The sequence below is a fragment of the Balaenoptera musculus genome, chromosome 21, assembly GCF_009873245.2.
Source record: "Balaenoptera musculus isolate JJ_BM4_2016_0621 chromosome 21, mBalMus1.pri.v3, whole genome shotgun sequence".
Classification (NCBI taxonomy): domain Eukaryota; kingdom Metazoa; phylum Chordata; class Mammalia; order Artiodactyla; family Balaenopteridae; genus Balaenoptera; species Balaenoptera musculus.
In genome coordinates, this window is record NC_045805.1 from 25,805,602 (window position 1) to 25,831,456 (window position 25,855).

Here is a 25,855-nt window from a genome sequence, read left to right on the forward strand (position 1 = left end):
CACTACGCCACCAGGGAAGCCCCCCTCACCCCTTTTTATGGATAAGATTATTGAGGTTCAGAGTGCCTCTTTGGTCCCACAGACCAAACAAGCATTAGATCCTGGGTCTGCAAACTCCTGATTTTTCCTGTTCATAGAGACTATGAAAAGCTATAGGCAGAAGCACAGAATGTTATGTGTGGAGTTTAGCCAGTTAAATTCATGGACTAGAAACCATTAGCAAAGAAGCCAATTAAACTTCTTTCTACATAAAAACAAACAAAACGAGATATTTCTAGTGGCGTGCCAGTGTCCCTGTGGAGGAAATGAAAGGCAAATGTTGACATGCTAAGTAAGCTTCATTTAGGTTTCTTTTGTGCAGTGTTTATGAATCTTTGTGCTGAGAAAATTTGATTGCAACTTGAGAACCAGTGGGTTATCTCAGAGTGTACAGGAAGCAGCTCACTTGTACTTTCAAGGGATGCTTTAGTGAACTAATTTTTTGTGTCAAATAAGGGAAACTGTGAATTCGAAGTCTTCCTTATTGTGATTGTGTGTGTGTGTGTGTGTGTTGTCTGAAACCAGACTCCTTTGGCTCTGATCTTATAGTTTGGCTTCCAACGACTGTGCAGGAAAGCGTCACAGCCTTGTAGCTCTGTTAGATAGGTCACAGAATTATATTGCTTTAGATGATCAATGATGTAGCACGGATTTTCTTACTGTAAACAATCTGTTTATTTGACTCTGGTCATTTTCTGCCTCTTCAACAAATTTGTGACGCTGGGAACGCTAAGATAAGAAACTTGCCTTTCTTAGTCTTTCCTGTGGGGTAGCAGTAAAATGATAAGGATTGTTAGTTGTTAGGTTGTCGGTGGACCAGCTTAAAAATGCAAAGAGCTACACAAGCTTTAAAGATCCTCCGAAAGTCAAACTTGGGCCCTGCTTAAGGAGGGATTGCAAAGCTGGTTATTTAACTATAGTAAGCAAAGCAGAGACAGATATAACTTTGATCTGGTTGGTGTCAGTGAATTGAGAAGCCTCCCTTCAATCCTGGCATGCACTTTTTAAGTGTCGTTCAGTTTAATAAGTTATCTGTGAATAAAATAGAAAAATAAGGAACATGGTTGCCAGAAAAGTTGACCTGCCTAAATAACAAAGAAAGACACTTTTGAGGTCCCGAAAGGAAACACGTTTATTTCATGTTTAGCTCTGCTAGAGTGTTTTCTTCTTCACAGGAGAAGTAGGTTTTAAGTGGCTATGTGAAAAGTAGATGATGGGGTACTAATATTGGTATAAATTAGGGCTTTGTTCAATAGCAGTGCTTTACGTTTTATGCAATGCTTAAAAGTTTTCCCACAGCTGTTATTGTTTAAAACTAATTATAATCAAGTGTTAACTAACTCATCTTAGCTGGGAATTTCATCCAGTACAGAACATCGAAATAAGGTCCTTCTCGCAAAGGAAGAAAGAGAATTTTAGTGACATCAGTTAATTAAATGATTGTAATTCCATTTGAACAAAGAAATAATAGTCATAGACACATATTATTAACACATCAAGGTCATGCTAGTGTCCTAAATTTACTTACGTCATGAACACATCAGAAGAGAACCCCGTTACCATAGGAAAATAAATAAATAGAATATCAAACTTTCAGTAACTGGGTATTTCTCCAGGTCTCTCTTTAAGTGACATATTGGAAGTGAATATGGAAGGTATGGATAGCAAATGAAGGGGAAAAATAAACCCTGCTTTCTGACAATAGAAAAGATCAAATTTATAAACTTTTGTCAAATGAAATTTGCCACACGTCAATTAGGTCAAACTGTAATGGATCCATTTTAACCCTGTGTATTGATGGCCTTAAGTGAAGCTTGCAGAACAGCTTCTTTATGTCCGTAAGTGAGATGTCCTTATAATTGGGAACAGCTGTGCTGACAGCATTAATTAGGCAGGCCTGTTGAACACTTACCTTAAAGCTGCCAGCAACGGTGCCGTGATTGACTCCAGCTTCTCGGCGATCTGCCTTTACACCTGGAAAGAACATCAGTAATCTCTTAAGGCCCTCTTGTTGCCATGTCCTCACGTGGGAGCTATTGCATTTCAGTGAACACTGGAGTGATATACAGTCCACCTCTGTGGCATTTGGTGGATGGCAAGCAATCACACAGTTCAAAAAACAATTTTTTTGTATAATATCAATTTCAAGTATTCTGTATTGTTGGGTTTTTTTTTAACATCTTTATTGGAGTATAATTGTTCACAATGGTGTGCTAGCTTCTGATCTATAACAAAGTGAATCAGCTGTACATAGACATATATTTCCCCGTAAGTCATCAAAGTAGCTTAGAAGAGTCAGCCAGTTTCATATCAACTTTCTCTCCCAGACTATTTTTTGCACTTGGAATAGGCAGAAATGATCTGTCCTGCGGTGTATGCCAGGTTTTATCAGGGAAATATGGACACTATTAACATATCGATAAATTAAATCTTACGTTTGACATATAAACGTATCCAACAGAGCAAATTATTCAGTTGATTGCCTAGGAGGTAAGAGCAGGAGCTCTGGAGTCAGACTTCCAGGGTCCAGATACTGGCGCCGCAATATGCAAGCTGTGTGACTGTGGGAGGTTGCTTTACCTCTCTGTCTCTGTCTTGCTGTCTGTAAATTGGGAATAATGGTAATAATACATATCTCCTGGAATTGTTACAGAACTTAAAAGAGTTAATGAACATGACTTTCTTAGAGCAGTGTCTGGTTCATAGTAAGTACTCAACCAGTGTTAAATATTATTGGGAGTTTATTGCGGAAAGTACTAAGAGAACCTTATTTTAACTTCATCTTGTAGGTCTTGGGACCACTCTTATAGTAGTTTTATAATTTTATCTTTGACCCTCAACTTATGAAATAACTGGGTCAAGCACTACAGAACTGTATAGAAGAAGAAGATTGCTAACTTCAACAAAGCATAATATCAATTTTTCAGGCTGAAAAATTCTCTTACCTAGTAAATCTGCGCTCATTTCCCTTGTGGAATTGTACAGTGTTGTAAATCTCTCGCAGACACATGTGGAGAGGTGATCTAGTTGATATAGCTTATTATAAGACACATAAAATTACCATAGTGACTATGAAATGGAGTAATCATTCTAGATCTTTAGTCTGCTATCCTCCTCCCCTTTTGCTTATCTCCATCTCAAACTGTGCAGAATTATCCTCCTGGAGGGAAAAGTCCTGGGTTTAAATCCTGGTCTGCAGCTTGACAGCCTTGTGACCTTGAACAAGTGCCTGGATAACCCCCATATCCTCACCTGTAAAACAGAAAGAATAATTATCCATCTTACAAGAAATACATACAAGGACAAGGGAAGAGGGAATGTGACACAAATGGTAAATCTGGGATATACATTGATGGTAAATAACTTAATAGTTAAGGGAACAAATTTAGACCTTATAGACTGGGGTCAATCGATGAAGACAATCGATCAACTTTGATTTGAAGGCAAAAGAGATAATATTAAAATGTGTCTGCTTCTCCTGCTGAAATGGAAGAACAGCCTGGCTTCTGTGGGAGACTCTGAGATAAGGTACATTAAAGGAGATGGGGAGGAACGCCGTTCGAGGACCAGCCTCTTAACTGAGGCAGGAATCAAGTAGAGAACACTCTAACAGTGACGACCAGATAAGAGAGCTAGAGGAGAATATAAAAATTGCAAAGTAAAGGCAGTACTGCTTATTGGGCAATTTTCCAGTTAAATTTACATTTCCTCCCTATTAACATCACGTGGCAGAGAGTGTAAGAGTCCTAATTCAGTGGAATGCATAAAAACAAAAAATAACATCACTGGGGCCCTTTGATCTCACATTTAAAAAGTCTTTTGAGAGGGTGGGTGTGGACTTTGGAATAATGTTTGGACTGGGTCTCTTCTTTATCAGTATCTTCTAGATCCTTCCTTCTACTTATTTTTTCAGCAAACACTTAAGGTCTTACTTCGTGCTAGGTCCCTGAGATACTATATATCTTCCATCTGATACCTTTAGACATTTGGATGTTTGGATATAGTGCCAATCAAAATGGACACACCACTACCACCACCATCAAAAGCCTAAGCCTCCAAATAGGGACTGTTACCGCCTACTAATGACTGCTCTTACCTCACCTCCTTTGATTGGGGAGGGATAGATTCCTTAAATGGTTCTCTGTTGTACATGTGCCTCTTCAGTGCAGCCTGTTGGGTGTGGTGTTTAGCTGTAGAATGTGATAAGTCATTTTCTATGACCTTAGAATAAGCATAGTTTTTGACTAGCCTGTTTGTGGCTCATACCCTAGAAATGAGCATTTAAAAGAATCCTACTGTTCAGCCAACTTGTAGCAGTGAACTGTGGGAAGGGAAACTCTGAGCTTGTCCATGTGTGAAAATCCCCACCAGCAGAGACTGAAATGTTTGGGAAATCAAGGTTAACACTAGTAAGATGCCAACTTTGGCTGTAGCGGTACTACCGTTGTGAATAATAGAAGTAAAATGCTAAATATCACCCCTGGTTTTATTGTTTTCTGTTGTATAATGACACCTTCCATGCAGATGTTAAGAGGATTGTTCAAAATGCTCGTAAAGGTGTTAATTCAGTAATTCACACACATCCTTGTATAAGGAGTTGGACATGGAACTGCTAAAATGGTATTTCTGGGTACAACTATCTTCACTATACCTTGAAGCCTATTCTCAATGTGTTGACTGGTTTAGTTTGCTGCCAATATTAGGGAGTCAGCTTGAGAATACTTTATAATAAATCCCTGAACTTTATAGTGACTTTCTCACAAGTGGAGGCACCCACATGCTTTATCTCATTCTCCAAATATCCTTGCTGAATACAAAGGGACACGTGGTAGTTTCCCATTTAAGCTCACGGGGAACTCTAGTTAACCGGAGTTAGGAACGGTCTATCTGAAGGATGATTCGGCTAGATATAGGGCAACGTGAGCAGCCGGTCACCACATGTGGCAACAAACAGTGACCTGTGGGACGGTCCTTAACATAACTTAAGATCACACACTGCCCCAGTGGCAATAGTTTTAATCCTAGGTGTATTGGGAAATACCGTTGCCACTAGAACTTGCTGCCTTTTACATGGCTATATTTACAAAATTGAAACCTGATAAGATAAATTTTCCCTTTTATAGTCAAATTTGTGAGTGCAGCCCAGAAGAGATGACCAGATGGCAAAGCCTAAACTTCATCTACTCTCTTCATTGTGACCAAAATCTTCTTGAGAAAGGAGTTTTAGAGACTTTCGTCACTTATTTAGCTTTAACATGACTATAAAAAAGAAAGGACATCCTTCTGCGTTGTTGAGGACTGATTAATGATATTTGTGTGACTTTTATCAACTAACGCAGTTGCCAGTCACCAGTTTTCACTGTGAGATCTGCATGTGTGCGGTATCAGGCTTTTAAATGGATTTATGCAGGGAAGACTTCACTGGTGTCGTAGCTGAAAGCTCACGGTTATTTGATAATATTTTGCAGGTTTCCTGCTTAGTTTGTTCAGAGTGTTGAGGCTCTTCAGATTAACTGCACAGATGCGGAGAGTTATAACATGAGCTAGCTTTGCATTGTCAGCACCTTCAAAGAACAGAAATAATTTATCTAGTGTCCCATGCTATCGGCACGTCTCGGCAGCATACACATGCTAAAATTTGTTTCCTGTTCTTAACAATACAGTATAATATTTGATATAGCAGTACTGAACATATTAAAAAAAAATAAGTGCCCAGGAGACAAGTAAAACAAGAGGATTGCTTAGATGAATGGTTCGTCTTACAAATTTATTTCACCTTTATTACAAATACTTATTCACACATGAAAGTATTGGAATAAATGAGCCTAGTGCCTTCAATTTTTGTGTGGTAAGCATGTAAAATAATTTTTTTGGATTACTGCCACAATTTTTTCTACATTGTGCAACGTATCAAATAAAAAATGTAGACATGCAAAAATAGACTTTACTACCCCTGGTCTTATAAAGTTATACCGGAGTGTTAGAAAGTACTTGGTGGCGTACTTTTTCAGTGAAATAAATGAGATTATTTCATGCGAGTAAACTGTATACGTGAGAAATATACATACTTCTAAAATGTATTCTAGTAACATATAGTTATTATTTTGTAATCTAATGGAAGAAAATTTATTGAAAATTGTCTCACTATGAATAGAGGAGAAAAAACACACAGACCATATGTGCTCAATATTAGTTTGTATTTTTATCAAGTCTGTGAAATATCCAGGGCTATTCTGTTAGGATGGTTATATGAGAGGACAAAGAAAAATTTTTGTTGTTGCCCAGTCTATAGGATGCTTGCATTTGGGCTTCACCTGGAGTGAGTGAGGAATTTTTATGGTACTTTTCTAGAAGGTACCACTGACCGCACAACACCCATGAGCCAACAGTGCAGTCAGGTGGCTGGGTTGGTGGGTCACAGATTTGTTTCTCCATTTATGGAGAATTTTGAGTTAACACCTTAAAACAGCTGTTCTCTGAAAAGCTGGGTATCATCATGTCATAGGTGATTTCCCCTGAAGACATGCAGGGACATTATGACAAGTGGACTTCTAAGGAGGCAAAGTCAGAGTAGCTGGGAGCTCCTGCGCTTGTGACAGTCTTGAGACTGCATGCACGAGAGAAACTCAGGCTAGTCAATAGAGGTATATCCGAATCCCAAACATCAAGAAATATTTATACAATAGGTTCAGCTTAAGGGGTGGATATTTTAGCTAAGAAAGACCTTGTATCTGAAGGTCTGTGCCTCGTTAAGTCATAGATCATCTCTTAAGGGCAAAAGATGTACTGGTCTTTGCACATGAACCCCCAAAGGAAAGGATGGATGTGTTGATCTGCCAGATGAGTGATTATTTTCCTTCCACCAAAGGACCTAGTGGGGTTGGAGCCCCAAAGTCATGGTTATCAGGTTGAACATATGAGGATTTCAGTGCCATACCACTCACAGAATTTAAATGGAGGATACAGTCTTAAGAGCTACATTTGTGAATTATAACACAAATATTCCCAAGAATCTCCATGACTGCAAACTTAGCCAAGACTTTAAAAGTACTTAATGAAATCCTGAGGCTTTTTTCCATGGCAGAAAGACCAGATGGAAAAGGCAGAAAAACTAAGAGAAACCACAACTCCTTTTTTCCTTTCTTTCTTTCTTCCTTCCTTCCTTCCTTTCTGTATGCATGCATTTCCTTGTTTGCTGAATCATGTGAAATTTAGTTGTAGACATGATGACATTTCACCCCTAAATACTTCAGCAGATACTGCCTGAGAACAAGGACATTCTTCTGCATGACCACAATGCAATTATCACACTTGAGAAATTCAATTTTGTTACAGTACCTTTATTCAGATTTCCCTGATAGTCCCAATAATGTTCTTTATAACTATTTCCCCCCTAAACCAAGGTCCAATCAATCGCTACACATTGCATTTTTTTGGTCAAAGTTCCTTTAATCTAGGTCAGTTTCACAGTCTTTTATCATTCGTGACATTGGCATTCCTGAAGCCTAGACCAGTTGTTTTTGTAGAATATCCCTCAATTTGAATTTGTCCGATTGTTTCCTCACATTTGAAATCAAGACTCTTAATAAAGAAATAAGAAATAAATAAATGAAGACAGGAGGGTAAAGGGAAGGAGAGGTGAGAGAAAGGGAGGGGGGAACAGAATAAGAGAAAAGAAAGTAAAAAGAGATGCAAACAAATTGCATGAAGATTTCAAACAAGAAAACAATATCCAGTAGATTTGTATTCAGGCTGTGTTGATAAGCAAATGAATGGAGTGGTGAGTGAGGGGACATGGTACTTATTGAGAGTTAAGGATATCTGAAATATTGTGTTTAGAACATTCCGCATAGAGACAAGGGAAGAAACCTTGAGAGTTTGGGTTGTGTGCCAAGTTAAACACAAAATTAAGTGAAAACAACAAAAAAATGCAAACTAGTTCTTTTAATCTGTACATTAAAAAAATGAGGTGGTTTATTTTTCTTAATATATGTAAACCAGTTTTTGGTGCCCTTTAACGCCAGCAGATTTGTTTCTTTAAAACCCTTCGCCAGGTTTACAAAATTGAAAATGATCTTAAGGCATTAATAGGAATATACAAATACTACTCCAGATGCATGAGAATTTAGTGTTTTTTAAAACCTCCGAAGCAGAGATTCACAGACCATATCTTAAAAGGAAGACTCCTAGAAAAGCTCTTCAGGAAGTAAATCTTATTTTCAAGCTGTCAGAAAAAAAAAAAAAAATAGAGAAAATCATCAGGCATCAAAGGCTAGGAACAGATGAAATACGTTTCCTAACTCGCTGCTGTGTCTCCATATTTGATACCTGCTTCTCTGCCTCCTCTGCAAATAAGTAAAAAGAGGGACACGTAATTGTAGGAATACTGCAGAGAAGCCACACGTTCAAATAGTTTTTGCTGTACTTTACTGGAAATTTTATATGCTCATTCCTGACATTTTGGGAGGATTTTCTTGGTAAGGGCAGAGTTGTAGAAAAACAAACCTACCCGGGGTAGGGAAGGTACTCCATTTCCTGTTGATGTCTAACGTGGCTCTGACTGCTGTCCTTGGAGTCTGGAGGCTATACGCAGTGAATAATTGCTCACTGGATCCAGGAGGTGCAGTCTCCTTTGGTGGCTTTGAGGAATTAACTTCCCATTAAGGCTTGAACTGGGGCAGAAGTAGACTTTGTAGTTGGCTTTTCTAAGACTCAGTGGAAACAGAGATGTTGAGATCTCAGGTTCTACTGTGTTGATTAGTAAGTGAAATTTTGTGTGCAGAGGAGAATCCATTTGTTACGCTTTTATTTTTTAAACTGTTTTATTACGAAAAAATCGGACATACTGTGTAGAAATGTACAAGAAATCCCTGTTTCTACCTATTGCCTAACTTCTACAATGATCAGCTTCTTGGGAAAGTTTTTTCATTTTTATGCCTACCCATTCCCCGCTACCATTTCATGTTGAAGTAAATCTCAGATATTATAACATTTTATCCATAAATATTTCAGTAGAGAATAGATATTCTTTGAAGCAGTCTTGCTTAAAGTAGGAATGGTATATGTGTTTAATGTAAAGTGTCCTACAAATTAATGTACAATTTAAGTGCTCCCGGTCTCTGTTGAGAAGGTTTAGAAGGGTGAAATCCAATCAAACTGATAATTTGACAGGAGGGTGGTGGCCTTCTGGAATGGTCATTCTATGTTTGTGGAACAGTAACTGTAGGTCGTAAAAGAGTGATGTCACCAAAGAATTTCTGTCTTGAAGAAATGAGCATTGTTAAGATTTATGAGTCCTCTTTGTTCTTTGGGCTACTTCTGGTGATAGGATAGTCTGACTCTCCAGAATGTTATAACCATGGACAAGAGATACTTACCTGTCTTTGAAAATAAACTTCCCATTTAAAAAATGGGTATGATACCTGCTGTACCTATTCACAGAACTGTGATGAAGATAAATTGTGATCTGGGATATGAATGTGCTTTAAAAATAATGGCCCAGTTACATATTCTTTTTTAGCATAGGATTTTAATTCTTTGAAATGACCAGTGTTCAGGATTTTTAATGGTATCAGAATGTAAAGATTGAGGAAATTAGTATCTTGAAAAAATATATATATATATATATAAAATATATGTATATATAAATTTTGGGAATTTTTTAAAGAATGATTTTTTATTGAAGTAGAGTTGATGTACAATATTATATGTTACAGGTGCACAATATAGTGATTCACAATTTTGAAGGTTATACTCCATTTATAGTTAATATAAAATATTGGCTATATTCCCTGTGTTGTACAATATATTCTTGTAGCTTATCTTCTACATAATAGTTTGTACTTCTTAATCCCCTACCCTTATATTGCCCCTCTCTGCTTCCCTCTCCCCACTGGTAACCACTAGTTTGTTCTCTATATCTGTGAGTGTGTTTTAAAGAATAATTTCATTATCTAAGTTCTCTTTTCTTTTTCCCCCTGAATATATTTTATGTGAGCATTTTATTCTTCTCTAAGTTGAGATACATTTTGGTTGACACCCCCCCTCCCCTTTTTCTTTTCTCTCTCAGTTAGTAAAGCCTTTGGGAATGGTTTCTTGATCAAGCTTACCAAAATTAGTATGTTTCTCTTGGAAAGATTACCAGGTGATCAGAACTTTTTTTCCTTCTCTTTTCTTTTTTAGCCTTGCCTCCCCGATTGAAAGAGATGAAAAGTCAGGAGTCTGCAGCAGGTTCAAAACTAGTGCTTCGGTGCGAGACCAGTTCTGAATACTCCTCTCTCAAATTCAAATGGTTCAAGAATGGGAATGAATTAAACCGAAAGAACAAACCACAAAACATCAAGATACAAAAAAGGCCAGGGTAAGTATCATGCATATCACAGCAGGGGCAATGCCTAGCAATAGAATGATGTAAAATATAAAAGTTACAAACAGCCTAGCAAATACGTACACCATCAAAAAACACGATATATAATAAGTGAAAAGCTTTTTCATTATATGGTGGCCAGAGATTGTGTCATTATATAGGAAAGAATTTAAAGTTTCTGATTCTTACAACTTCTGGACGAAGAAAGGAAAGGATGGATGTGGAAAGAACTGTAGGGTGTGGGTGGAAATAGAAGGGATGAGGGAAGGTAGTATTAATAGCAGCTGTTGTAATACTAAGTAATAGGTGAGATCCTAAAATCCCATTTATAGAGTACCAGTGCCTTGCACAATCAAAATCCTGACTTTGTTATAAAGATCAGTAAATACCTAGATTTACGGAAAGAGTTAGAATGTAATCAGTCGCTTTTGAACTATTTTCAAGTAAAAGTTTAGTACATAAAATACCTAATAAGAATGTTTAACTGACAATTCTATTAAACTGTATCACCATTAGAGCAGATTAAAACATCCAGTAATCCTGGGTAGCAAGAATCTTAAATTTTCCTGCCCTCCTTGAGGAGATCCATATTTGGGAAGGCTTCATATGATTCCCTATAACATCTTGGTAGGTATGTTCTATACCTACTCTAAAATGATGCTCTTTTCTTATTCCTACACTCTTCATTTTTATTTTTCTCCTTATTTAAGAAATTTTTCTTCTAATATCAAACTACATTTTGAAATTATAGAAGAGCTAAATATCTTGGATTTTTGCTTGTGAACAGTCCTTTAATCAATGTGACACGTATCATAGTGGCTCCAAGCTCCAAGATTACATTTTCTCTACTTCAGAGGATTCCAGTGAAATCCCAGCTATGATAACAGAAGCAGCAATGAGAGAATCTCTGCCTGGACTTTGATTTTATAGGACATCTACCAAAAAGTCACACACTCTTGCATGAGCAAGAGTAAATGAAGTGATTATAATGGAAATTTAATTTAATCTTAAAGTGTTTAATGACTGTAATAACCATAATTAGGGATGTTTTTCTAGTTTCCATGGTTTTAGTAACTACACTGCTTATTCTTGTTATTGATTGTGTCAGTACAATCTCTCGATTTGGAAGAAGAATACAGCGTGAAGGCAATATCACTTTCTGTAGCAGGTGGCACTTCAAAGATGCAAAAAAATAATGCTGTAAAGTGACAGGGTATTTTTATACATAATCTTATTTGTTTGTTTTTTACAACATTCCCCTAGGTAGTAAGGACAGTTTACTGCACATGTGACTCTCTAATTTTGCAGATTAAGTAATCAAGGGTCAAAAAAGTGTTGTCTTGCCTTGAGTCACCCAACTAGCTGTGACTAAGCTGGAGCACAAATCTATTTCTTGGATTCCTTAATGCCTCATTCCTTCTTTAAAAATGGAAAGCAGACACATTTAATAACATGTGTCCATGTGGGGAGGGGAGGAGATAGAGTGAACGAATTGAAAAAATAAGCATGATTCTTCTAGAGAAGTTTCACAACAGCAAAAAATACTTTTAGATAGCTTTTCGTGTCTGTTTTGTTTTTCATCAATTAGCCAAGTTAGTAAGAAACTCAGTTATCTGCACACGCAGGGTGATGTCTCATTCATTTCTATGTGTCTGTCATATAATAGCAAAAATATGTAAGTGCCCACGAATGCTAGGAATGTGGAGAAACGGAAGAATCCTAGGTGTTATCTTTACACTCAGGGGGTCATAAGATTGTAGAGAGATTATCCAGTTCAGCCTTATATAAAACATATGAGTTCCAGCGATCAAGTGCTGAAACCCTGCTAGGGCTGGGGAGCGTCAAGATTTTTAAGCAGCCCATCGGTTTACAAATAGTGATCTAAAAAATGCATTAGTTATATTGAGGTAAATTCTGCTTTATGGTAAGTCCAGCTTGAATTAGGGAGATGAAATATCTGGCACTTCACATCAGACAATAATACTAAACACTGAATTGTAGGTTACCGATGGCTAAGTGCCATGGGAGTTGGGAAGTGCGGGAGACCCGGAGAGATTCAGGAGTCACTGTGAGGTGGTAGATTTGACTCTGCTGAAGGCAGAGAATCCCTCTGGCTGGGTGGGTGCGGTAGGGTGGGCGGTTATAGAGAAGAGCAGAAACCACAGTCAGTAGCAGGTTCTGTTCATAGGGCAATAAAGAGGCCAGTTGGGTTGGGCCAGTGGGGGGGTGGATGGGAAATTTTGTCCTTTATTGGACAGATGCTGCGTGTCGGCCCTGGGCTAGATGCTGGGTCCACAGAGATGAAGAAGAAGTGCTCTCTGCTCTCAGAGGCTTGGTCTCAAGAGGGGAGGGAAATGTAAGCAGTTGTAATGCTCAGTTGTAAATTCAACGATAGTGATGATCACGGAATGCTGTAGAAAGAAACTCACACGGGCCGGGGAGAGGACCCAGTCCAGGACTGCGGAGGCTTCCTAGAAAGAAAGGAGGAAGAAGAGAGGGAGGAGAGGATTATCTAGACGGAAGGAACAGAACAAAGCAGCTGCAGACTGCAGGTATTCCAGGTGAGGATGCCTGGAGAGAAGCTAATGAGGTTGGGTAAATAAGAGGACAAAAAGGAACAACCGAAAAAGTGAGTTGCCCGGAATGAATATGGTTGTGAAAGAGAACATGTATAGGTAAAGAGCTAATTTGTTGCATGGCTTGGATGACATATAAAAGTGTCACTGCTATTCAGAAAAGCATTTTCGTATTGGCTTCATAGGCCCAGACATCTAAGAGCACGGTCTACATATTAATAAAATCCCATTATCCCGGAAAGGCCAATATTCAGAAATTACTTCTTTTAAACAATAGCCTTGCTGGAAAGAATTAAGTGGGAACAAGAAAGACTTTTATTCAAGTAATGTGACTGTAAATTACTCTTGGCAAAGCATTGAGCATATTTGATCCTCTGAAAAATACGATACTTTGTGTAAAGTGGGCAGCTACTGATAAGTGACCAGCTTATTGGGTTTCAGAATTGGGCATTCGGTCATTTCTGAAGTTGTATCTTTAAAAAAAAAATTAGTGCTGTCACCTTTTTTTAAAGGACCAAACTGAATCTAAATTTAATTAACACTTGCAAGATCCTCTATTATTTCAATTTAGAAATATAAGAGAATGAATACTACTGTTATTATCCCCATTAAAAAGTTAATATCCCGAGAATGAAGGCCATTAGGTTGCTTCCTGTAGATATAATGTTAATGAGTGGTAACACTTGGACTTGAAGTCATGTCTTTTCACAACTACTTGTGATTTTGCTGTAGCATCCAGTAAAATCACGACTTCAGGCAAGGGGAATGTTCAGGCTTAGGGTAAAGTCTTCAATAAAAAACATTCTTGTTTGTCAGCTTCATCTACATTACTCATAATTCTTCATTACGAAGATATTCAAAATGTCAGTGGTTTGCAGTGGTTTCTTGCTTACTTGACTTAACTTTATCTTACTACATTTGCCCTTAGCCAGCAGGCCAAGAAGGGATAAACTTTAACTTAGACTGTGATCACAAGCAGAGGTGAATTTTAGTGTGAGGTTTAGGATTTCCCTGGGATTCTCTTTATTTAAAGTAAAACATTGACCCTCTTCCAGTCCTTCGCCTACGTTTCTTTTTCACATTTTATAATCTCGATTGTTCATAGCAGCCAGAATTTCCTTTTAATCCCTTAGTGTTATGAAAAGATTTTATACCAATAGGGAATTGCTATTATTTTGTAAAGTCTTATCCCCCTTCGGCCCCTGCTTCTACTAATAAAGGACATTCCTACATGTTCTTCCTATGATTTTGCATTCACGTGCGAGCCTTTGTTTATTTTATTTGGCTAAGTGATGTGTGGGACCAATGAGAAGAAATGGAAACTGCCCTGGTCTTAAGTGTCTGCTTATCCCCTTGTTCTTGTTTCCTTTGCCTGGTGGACCGTTTTGATCAAGAAAACTGGTTAAAGAGCTTGGTGTGTGACAGATCATATGTGGGGGTCATCCAGTTGGCCTCATTTGCATACCTGTCCTACATCAGCCTTATTAAAGTCCGACTTCCTGTCGTTTGTGTCTGGCGCACACTTTTGGATGCCCTTAAATTTGTATCAGCTCTTCATTTCTGTTCTCACATTTTTTTTTTTTGGCTGCGCCACACGTCTTGTGGGATCTTAGTTCGCTGACCAGGGGTCAAACCCGGGCCCTCGGCAGTGAAAGCACGAAGTCCTAACCACTGGACCACCAGAGAATTCCCTGTTCTTACACATCTTATTTTTGTTTAAAATTGATTCTAATTGATTTGGTCAAGTTAACAAAATTTTTTTAAGAAATTATTTCTCCTGTTTTCAATTGTTTCAGGTTTTTTTGACTCTATAATAGAAAAGGTTTCTATACATCCCCTTCTTTTATTAGTTGAGCCGCTCTGACAGGTCATTTTAACTTTATATGTAGGAAAGTCTCAAATTCTTTGGGTATAAAATGGGAATACGCAGTGCCTGTTTCATAGCGTTTATGTGAGACATTTTATGCAGTGCCTGGTTCTGTAGAGTTTCACAGCTGCTGCAGCGGCAAGTGACTTCATTCTGGTAGAACCAGATGGCAAGTGACATTCTCTAGTTTGCACTATGAAATCCCTCTCTCTCTTCTTTACCCTTCTCATCATAGGCAATTCAACAGTATCTGAAAGCTGTGTTGAACACACACATGCAAGTTCATATGATTCCTTAGAGATCAGAGGAATGGAATTTTATAAACTGAGGTGATCAGTTCTATATGCATTTAAGTTGCCTTAGCCTGTAAAACATGGTGGAAGAATCAAGTTAAGTAAGAAAAACGAGATAGTAGCTATGGGAGCCTTGAATCTATCTTGTCAGTGAGCACTCATTAGAAGAACACAGTTTGCATTTTGATATAAAAAAAGAAAAAGAAATTAATATTGATAACTGTTTGTATTAATTTGTTACATTGTTTTATTTTTTTCTTATTCCAAACCAATGCATGCTTATCATAAAAATCTAAAAATTGCAGGAATGTAGAATGTAATTATAATAATAGCCAACACTTATTTGGAGCTTACTCTATTTCAAGCATCTTTTTAAACATGTTACATGAATTAACTGTTTTAAAACTTTTAGAAATGAAAATCCACCAAAACATTCACCCCTCCCAGATCCCCAGGTAACTCATCAAAGAGCAAAAAGTTAATTTTGTGATTGGAAGGGAGTTCATTAATTCTTCCAAGTTAACTTTCTTCTTTTAGGCAAGATATGGTAGCCTACTGAAGACAGTAAAATAAGACTATTATAACCATACTTATTAAAGCCCCAGATTGTTGCAGTGTATAATTTTTAAGAAGGTTTGTCTATTTCTACTCTCTCACTATTTCCCATTCCTGCTGTAAGACCCAAGGATTGAAGAATCTCATAGTTAAATGTATCATTACAGTTCAAAAGGGGCCCTTCATGTCCCTGGAGAATTTTGAGTTTCCATTGAACTGCAAAAAGGGTTGCCAACCTTTTTGACATAAACACTTTCTCCCTTCATAATATTTTTAAATACGCATCTCTCATTTAAGCTTTCATTTTAAAACAGGGTTTGTTTTTTCAAAACTAATTGAAACCACTGATGTAATTTAATCTTTCTCTGCCTGGAGATATTCTCGTTAGGAATTGCTTGACAGGTGGCTATCCAGACTTGAATCTTTCCAAAGAGAAAACCTAACTCTTTCACAAGACACCCTATCCATTTTTGGGCGCTCAAAAGGTTCTTCCTTATATATCATCCAAAATGTGCCTTCTTTTTCCTGTAAGAGACAATTCTACCTTTAAGAGCTTCACCAAATAATTTCCTTTTCCAGATAACAACGATGAAATGTATTTAAATATATCTTGTTCATAGCTACCTGCCAGTGGAACCTCTGTTTCTTTAATAGCATCTTCTCTAGTGATAAGATTTCTAGGCCCTATTCAATTCTGATCACCCTCTTCTAAACTCCTCTAGCTATTGATATTTTTTTAATCAAATGCCACTTTGAAACATAATGCAATACTCTAGATGTGATTCAGCCTGTGAGCAGTGTATTGAGACTTTTATCCAATTTGATTTGTGCTCTTTTAATATTAATTTGGCCAAACAGTGCATACATTTCTTTTTTCTTCTTTTTTAAATAGTTGTTTAAAATGGAGTAATATTAAACGTGTAGCTAATTGAAATCCTTTTTTCTGTATATATTGTTGTCAAGGCTCATCCCTCCCAGCCTGTATTTCTGCTACTGATTTTTGAACCTGAATGTATTTGTTATGCTTATCTTGATTAAATTGATTCTTGATCTTGGCCCATTGATGCTCAGTCCTAGAATTCCCAAGGGTGTCTCTACAGAAAGGATTCCTTAGTCACTTGTCATGCCTGCCTTAGAAGTTCACTGTAACTATTTGCATAAAATGACTAAGAGGTAGGTTGTAAAGAACTCTAAGTTTGTTTAATGCAACACTTATTTCAGCATAGAAAATTACACTTTTTTTCCTTGTTCTCTTTCTCTTTCTGTTTTGAAGCATAACATTTATTTACATTCCTTGGAATAGTATTCCAGTAAACACTGCCCAGGTCTTTTAGGAGAATTTTGATTTTAAGAACTATCCTTCTAAGATTAACTGTAAATTAATGTTAACTGTAAGTTTGATTACCATGTTTCTTTAAGAAGATTCTCATGAGAGAGGTACTCAAGGCTGGCAGAATTTAGAAAACAGAAAAAGAGAGCAGCTCCAGGTACATGATCATGAAAGGCTTGATGAAGGAACTGGCTCATGAGGTGGTCCTTAAAGATCAGCCAATATCTTGATGGGTAGAAATATGGGGCCCCCATTCTAGGAAAAAGAAATAATAAGCAAAAGTACCAGCATGGAAGGCAGGTAGAGGTGGTTCAATTCAGTAGACTGGAGGAGAAGAGTAGAAATTAAATTTTGAACAATTGGTCCAACTTGATTAATAATGTTATCTGACAAGAAGACCAGAAAATTCACTTAAAAATTAGGAAGGTGTAGTTTACGGGAGGTTTGCATATAATTCTGAGTTGCTGTCTTTGCTCCCTGCGTTTTCTCCCTGATGTCCTCCTCTCAAGAGCCCAGGCAGTCAGTACCAGGCTCCTGTATACAAGGACACTGTATTTTTTTTTTTTTTAATGTTCTACTGGAGTACAATTGCTTTACAATGTTGTGTTAGTTTCTGCTGTACAACGAGGTGAATCAGCTGTATGTATACATATATCCCTTCCCTGTTGGACGTTCCTCCCGCCTCATCCCATGCATCTAGGTCATCACAGAGCACAGAGCTGAGCTCCCTGTGCTATACAGCAGGTTCCCACTAGCTATCAAAAGGCTTTAATAAATGCTGTGCCAATCCCAATCGGCCTGAGTTTTTAAATCATAGAGACTGCTTAAATTATAGGCTATGTGCAATAGTAAAGCATATAGACAGATGCAAATCACAGTGCGGCCCATGTGCAAAGAGTGCCAAATATTGATTTAATATATAGTTTTATAAAAGTGTGTGCTGTTGTTGCATGAATATTTATTTCAATATTAAGAACCATTTGTGTGGTACTGTGCTCCCAGCAATGAGACTCTTTTTAAAGAATGACAAATTCCCTTTCTTTTGGAAGTGATAAATCCTCTCCATTCAAAATTAACATAATGCCTGATGTCACTCTGCTGGGAAAAGAAGTGCAGAGCATTTTAATCTAGTCTAGCCTTCATTAGGTATCTGTCCTTACCAGATTTATAAGAAATGGCTTTACACTTTTTTATCTTCCTTAACCCTAGTGGCTGGTGACATTGAGATACAGAGAGGAAAGAAAATTTATCGTTTGGGTGAAAAAAAATTCTGAGGCATAATGTAGTTAGTGGTGGTGCTAGAGGAATAAAAAGAAAAATTAGAAAAGAATTGGTTTAAATTGCTGAGCTGGGTGATAAAATTAAGACTATGTCCAGGGTATAATTTAAATGAGATGTATCTCACTTTTGGTAAAATCACACATCTGTGTACTAGTCAGTTGTGTTTTAACATGGTGTGTATAGGGTGGGAAGGGGGAGTTTGAGAACTCTGAAACTACAGAGGCTTTATTTTGATGGTCGTTGTATTTCTGTGAAATATACTTACAACCGCTTTGGTCCTGGTCTTACAGGAAGTCAGAACTTCGCATTAACAAAGCATCACTGGCTGATTCTGGAGAATATATGTGCAAAGTGATCAGCAAATTAGGAAACGACAGTGCTTCTGCCAATATCACCATTGTGGATGCAAATGGTAAGAGACACCTACTATGTGCTATTTCTCAGTCTCTGAGAGGAGCCATCAAGGTATGTGGTAAGACTTGTCATACATCGGTGTGTTAAATCTCACTGTGAACAAACAAAAATCGTGGAGGGAAAACCATGCATTTCAAGTATCCTACGGGTCCTCCATAAGGCTCTTCACTCATGACATGAAATAGACCTGAAATATACATAGATTTTTTTAAAAAGGATTTGAATAGCGTCATGAATAGCAGGGACAGGATGGTTTGCTAAAAGAAAGAGATTATACCTCCACTTTAAGTTAGTCAGGGAGAGCAGGTAAGTTTTTTGCTCTATCAAACCAGAATATGTGTATACATATAATTTATGTACAGAATACATATGTATATACAGAATATATGTATATTGTATATATTTACATACATATGTGTATTATGTATGAATATATGTTCAGTGTGTGTGTGTGTGTGTGTGTGTGTGTGCGTGCACGTGTGTATAAACAGAATACAATCCTGACGTAGTCCTGGCAGTTTTTATGTTCTTATATACATCTGGCTCTAGGTAGTAGAAAGTTAGGCCTATCAGGTTGTTTTAGGCCTGTTAATTCGGAAATTAAGGGAGTCTTAGAGGCAAAGCCTTTTTTACTATGTATAGGCTTCAGCTTCTGTTTCTCTGAGGGCAGTGTCAGGGGATGTTTGTTAAACAAATGAATGACTTGGAGGCACAAGGTGCCCCTATCTTCCGACCACCTCTCTGAGTTATCTGAGGAAGGGCAAAGCCCCACAGCTGGTGGCTCTCTGTTCCTGATCCCCTAGCGCTGCACAACTTGATGGAGTCGTCTGTAGAAGCTGATGATGAGCTAGCAGTGAGCATCTAAATCTCTTGAAACAATAAAACGCTGCTTCAGAACCCTTGGTGCTGTTTTGAATTACGGCACTGAACAGCTGCCTTCACAAGCCCTGTCATCTGTTATAAAACGAAGCCTAACTGCACTGCTTCTAGGCAGGTGCTGAGAAAGAATGTCCACTGCAAAGGCCTGATCTCTTAAAGCGATAAGATAAAATTGCGAAACCAGCAAGGGAAGAGTAAAAGTAACTTCGGGGGTTAACTCCTTAGGAGACTGATGTTGTTTATATCAGTTGACATAACAGGATAAGGAGAAGGGAGTGAGATACAAATATGGAACAGGGTGGGGAAAATCCAGGTTAATTCCTAAGTCTTCTGTGGACTTCCCAATGAACTGCTCTATTGCAGTGTAATCAAACTTCATTACTTTCATTTTAAATACCTCCCTCCACAGAGAATAAAGGACAACAGTGAAAAGTGGATTCCCTTACTACTGTTAGGGGTCGTGTTTATCATTTACCATTTAAAATTTATAAGAGTAAACATAACATCGCTTTACTTTTTTTTTTTTTTTAAACATCTTTATTGGAGTATAATTGCTTTACAATGGTGTGTTAGTTTCTGCTTTATAACAAAGTGAATCAGCTATACATATACATATGTTCCCATATCTCTTCCCTCTTGCATCTCCCTCCCTCCCACCCTCCCTATCCCACCCCTCTAGGTGGTCACAAAGCACCGAGCTGATCTCCCTGTGCTATGCGGCTGCTTCCCACTAGCTATCTATTTTACGTTTGGTAGTGTATATATGTCCATGCCACTCTCTCACCCTGTCACATCTCACCCCTCCCCCTCCCCATATCCTCAAGTCCATTCTCTAGTAGGTCTGTGTCTTTATTCCCATCTTGCCACTAGGTTCTTCATGACCTTTTTTTTTCTTCCTTAGATTCCATATATATGTGTTAGCATACTGTATTTGTTTTTCTCTTTCTGACTTACTTCACTCTGTATGACAGACTCTAACGCTTTACTTTTTAATTAGCACAGGTTAAGCAATAGAGTTTTGCTCGTGTTATTTTTCCCCACTTGGAATTTTATGGGATGCAACTTGAAACACAAATTTAAAATTTCAGTGGCTTATTCTTTTCCTTCTATTATACCATGTTTAATAGCTTGTTCTCAGTTTGTCAGTTGCTTGTTTGGTTCAATCTGTGTCCTCGTGGTAAAGGCTATTGAATTATGATTTGGACACAATTAGATTTGTGTAGTTATGCATACTGTAAAGTCCCAGGAAAATAGAATTAAATAATTAATTAATAGAATTAATAGAATTTTTAAATTAATTTCGGGGTGCTGAAGTTTTGATAATATGGCTTTTCACATTTCTTTCATAGGAGAGACATCCAACTTATTTTTCCATATTAATTCATTCAAGAATTGGTCTTGAATTTGAATGTAGTATTGACCAATTATAAAGTGTAGAGAAATGAAGGTAGGGGTGTTTTGGATAATGAATCTTTCTTACCTGACAAGAATAAAGAGAAGTTCACGGAGTATTGTAAGGAAGTCATTCTTTTTTTTTTTTTTTTTTTTAAGAAGACTCATCTTTTTTTTTTTTTAATTTTTTTATTATTTATTTATTTATTTATGGCTGTGTTGGGTCTTCGTTTCTGTGCGAGGGCTTTCTCCATTGCGGCAAGTGGGGGCCACTCTTCATCGCGGTGCGCGGGCCTCTCACTATCGCGGCCACTCTTGTTGTGGAGCACAGGCTCCAGACGCGCAGGCTCAGTAGTTGTGGCTCACGGGCCTAGTTGCTCCACGGCATGTGGGATCTTCCCAGACCAGGGCTCGAACCCGTGTCCCCTGCATTGGCAGGCAGATTCTCAACCACTGCGCCACCAGGGAAGCCCAAGGAAGTCATTCTTAAACAACCAACTAAAATTCCTTAAGGACCGGGTTCCTATTGGCTTATTGAAAGCATCTGAAGGAGGAGAACAAAGAATGTCAATTACAGTATAAGGTGGTTGTTTTTATTTTCTTCTTAGAATGTTAGGACTAGTTCATCCTTATCCAACCCTCTTATTGTACTTAAAAAGAAATGGAGCCTTAGGATGTGTCTTAAATTATTTAATTCCCGGTCCAGTATAGTTTACTCTATACCAGACTCTGTTTGTGAACATTTAAGGTAGACTTCTTGGTTTGTGAAGAACGAAAACTGAAACACCGGTGTGAGGCATCAAGAGAGGGGGATTCCATTGGGAAGAACTAGAACTCCATTATAACTGCGACTCAAGGAGAAAATGGTACCCAGGGTGTATCTATGAGTTTAAACACCAGGAATTTATGGCTTTTCTCTCAAGTCTCTCCTTCATGTGCCTCAGATATGTTCTTGAATCTTCTGTTTCTTAGATTTTCTAACCTCTCCTGCTTTCAAATATGCTTCTTTATAATTCCAAACTTTGACCTGCTTATGATTCCATTTGGCCATATTCTTCTTCATGGCTCCTTTGAAGGCATCCTTTCAGTTTTGACTCCTACTGTGTGATTGTTTCCTCAGTTCCTAAATCAAATTCCCCGTAGCAAGAATCTGACTGGCAGAGCTGACTATGCCGGACCACATCAAATGATCCAGAGAGCTTACAAATCATCAGTGTATTCTAATCAGGTCCCCACCGTGGGCTCACCCAGGATAGTGAAGCCAGAAACGTGGCTGCCTAGAAACGCCCTCTCTTTTCAGAGGAAGCGGGTCAGATGTGCAGGTCGGCAGAGCCTGTACTCATCAGGCACCAGGATAGACAAGGCCAGTGCATTCTGTATACTGGGAGACTCTCTTTTCTTCCTGCACCTCAAGGGCTTAGTTATAGTGCCACCAGAGGAAAATATGGAATCATTCTGATGTTCACCTTCTTCTACTGTCATCTATGAATTTGCTATATTCAGATCAAGACTGGTTATCCCAGAAGTCTCAGCTCAGGTCCCTGAGCTCTTGGGGACTCAAATTCACCACCTTCGTATTGTCACATCCCTGTCTCTCAAGATTCTGGGAAGAGGTTGCACAGAAACATGCTCTCAGAGAGAAAGAATGCTCTACTCTGGTTATAAACTGCCACACGGCCAAACTGTCTCTTCTTTTCTTTTCTTCCAAACATCTTTATTGGGGTATAATTGCTTTACAATGTTGTGTTAGTTTCTGCTATATAACAAAGTGAGTCAGCTATACGTATACATATATCCCCTCCCTCTAGCGTCTCCCTCCCACCCTCCCTATCCCACCCCTCTAGGTGGTCACAAAGCACGAGCTGATCTCCCTGTGCCATGCGGCTGCTTCCCACTAGCTATCTATTTTTCATTTGGTAGTGTATATATGTCCATGCCACTCTCTCACTTCGTCCCAGCTTACCCTTCCCCCTCCCCGTGTCCTCAAATCCATTCTCTACATCTGCATCTTTATTCCTGTCCTGCCCCTAGGTTCTTCAGAACCACTTTTTTTTTTTTAGATTCCATATATATGCATTAGCATACGGTATTTGCTTTTCTCTTTCTGACTTACTTCACTCTGTATGACAGACTCTAGGTCCATCCACCTCACTACAAATAACTCAATTTCATTTCTTTTTATGGCTGAGTAATATTCCATTGTATATATGTACCACATCTGCTTTATCCATTCATCTGTTGATGGACACTTAGGTTGCTTCCATGTCCTGGCTATTGTAAATAGTGCTGCAATGAACATTGTGGTACATGACTCTTTTTGAATTATGGTTTTCTCAGGGTACATGCCCAGTAGTGGGATTGCTGGGTCGTATGGTAGTTCTATTTTTAGTTTTTTAAGGAACCTCCGTACTGTTCTCCATAGTGGCTGTATCAATTTACATTCCCACCAACAGTGCAAGAGGGTTCCCTTTCCCTCCACACCCTCTCCAGCATTTATTGTTTGTAGATTTTTTGATGATGGCCATTCTGACCGGTGTGAGGTGATACCTCATTGTAGTTTTGATTTGCATTTCTCTAATGATTAGTGATGTTGAGCATCCTTTCATGTGTTTGTTGGCAATTTGTATATCTTCTTTGGAGAAATGTCTATTAAGGTCTTCTGCCCATTTTTGGATTGGGTTGTTTGTTTTTGTGATATTGAGCTGCATGAGCTGCTTGTATATTTTGGAGATTAATCCTTTGTCAGTTGCTTCGTTTGCAAATACTTTCTCCCATTCTGAGGGTTGTCTTTTTGACTTGTTTATGGTTTCCTTTGCTGTGCAAAAGCTTTTAAGTTTCATTAGGTCCCATTTGGGGTTTTTTTTGTTTTTATTTCCATTTCTCTAGGGAGGTGGGTCAAAAAGGATCTTGCTGTGATTTATGTCATAGAGTGTTCTCCCTATATTTTCCTCTAAGATTTTTATAGTGTCTGGCCTTATATTTAGGTCTTTAATCCATTTTGAGTTTACTTTTGTGTATGGTGTTAGGGAGTGTTCTAATTTCATTCTTTTGCATGTAGCTGTCCAGTTTTCCCAGCACCACTTATTGAAGAGGCTGTCTTTTCTCCATTGTATATTCTTGCCTCCTTTATCAAAGATAAGGTGACCATATGTGCATGGGTTTATCTCTGGGCTTTCTATCCTGTTCCATTGATCTATATTTCTGCTATATAACAAAGTGAGTCAGCTATACTTATATAGCTGACTGTCTTGATTACTGTAACTTTGTATTATAGTTTGAAGTCAGGGAGCCTGATTCCTCCAGCTCTCTGTTTTTCTTTCTCAAGATTGCTTTGGCTATTTGGGGTCTTTTGTGTTTCCAGACAAATTGTGAAATTTTTTGTTCTAGTTCTGTGAAAAATGCCATTGGTAATTTGATAGGGATTGCATTGAATCTGTAGATTGCTTTGGGTAGTATAGTCATTTTCACAATATCTATTCTTCCAGTCCAAGAACATGATATATCTCTCCATCTGTTTATATCATCTTTAATTTCTTTCATCAGTATCTTATAGTTTTCTGCATACAGGTTTTTTGTCTCCTTAGGTAGGTTTATCCCTAGGTATTTTATTCTTTTTGTTGCAATGGTAAATGGGAGTGTTTCCTTAATTTCTCTTTCAGATATTTCATTATTAGTGTATAGGAATGCAAGAGATTTCTGTGCACTAATTTAGTATCCTGCTACTTTACCAAATTCATTGATTAGCTCTAACAGTTTTCTGGTAGCATCTTTAGAATTCTCTATGTATATTATCATGTCATCTGCAAACAGTGACAGTTTTACTTCTTCTTTTCCAATTTGGATTCCTCTTATTTCTTTTTCTTCTCTGATTGCTGTGGCTAAAACTTCCAAAACTATGTTCAATAATAGTGTTGAGAGTGGGCAAGCTTGTCTTGTTCCTGATCTTAGTGGAAATGGTTTCAGTTTTTCACCATTGAGAATGATGTTGGCTGTGGGTTTGTCATATATGGCTTTTATTATGTTGAGGTAAGTTCCCTCTGGAGGGTTTTTATCATAAATTGGTGTTGAATTTTGTCAAAAGCTTTTTCTGCCTCTATTGAGATGATCATATGGTTTTTCTCCTTCAGTTTGTTAATATGGTGTATCACATTGATTGATTTGCGTATGTTGAAGAATCCTTGCATTCCTGGGATAAACCCCACTTGATCATGCTTGTAATGTGCTGATCCTTGTAATGTGCTGTTGGATTCTGTTTGCTAGTATTTTGTTGACGATTTTTGCATCTATGTTCATTAGTGATATTGGCCTGTAGTTTTCTTTTTTTGTGACATCTTTGTCTGGTTTTGGTATCAGGGTGATAAACCGTCTCTTCTTAAATGTGTATTTACCGTTGACTTGGGCTGAGAGAGTAGACTTCTCAAGAATCCCCCCACCCCCACTATGGGGGAGGAGTGTCCTAGAAAAAAAAAGACTTAAAAATAAGAACACGTTGCCAAAATATTATATTATGTAGAACTCCCCTTGAGATTTTAATTATATTATCTATGAAATATTAGTCATTTTGTTTATTTTGTGTTGGGTCTAACTCATTTCTCCGATAAGTACGTAACTATAGTTTGATAATTTCTATATAGGTTGCCTGGATGAAAGATCCTGGTATGTGGCTGTGAGCTAATTATCCTAATTTCATTCTATGCAAAGGATTTCTTGTGATTTACTTAAATTCTCACACAGGTGCCTTCTTGGCACTTAGATGTTTATACTTTAGGACAAGATTTTAGGAGGGATGGCAAGAGTTAGAAGGAAAAATGCATGGGAGACTGTGTTTCCTTTTCTCCTTAGGAAAAAAAGAAAAATTTAGCA

At 37.9% G+C, this 25,855-nt stretch overlaps 1 protein-coding gene across 12 annotated transcripts in view; it reads left to right on the forward strand.

The window, feature by feature from the left end:
* Positions 1–25,855, forward strand: part of NRG1 (neuregulin 1) — a 215,107-nt gene that overhangs the window by 39,547 nt on the left and 149,705 nt on the right. For all 12 annotated transcript variants that reach the window (XM_036838718.1, XM_036838720.1, XM_036838714.1 and 9 more), the window contains exons 2-3: positions 10,222–10,399; positions 18,598–18,719. In XM_036838718.1, coding sequence (XP_036694613.1) covers positions 10,222–10,399; positions 18,598–18,719 — 300 coding nt within the window. The remainder of the gene's footprint in view (positions 1–10,221; positions 10,400–18,597; positions 18,720–25,855) is intronic.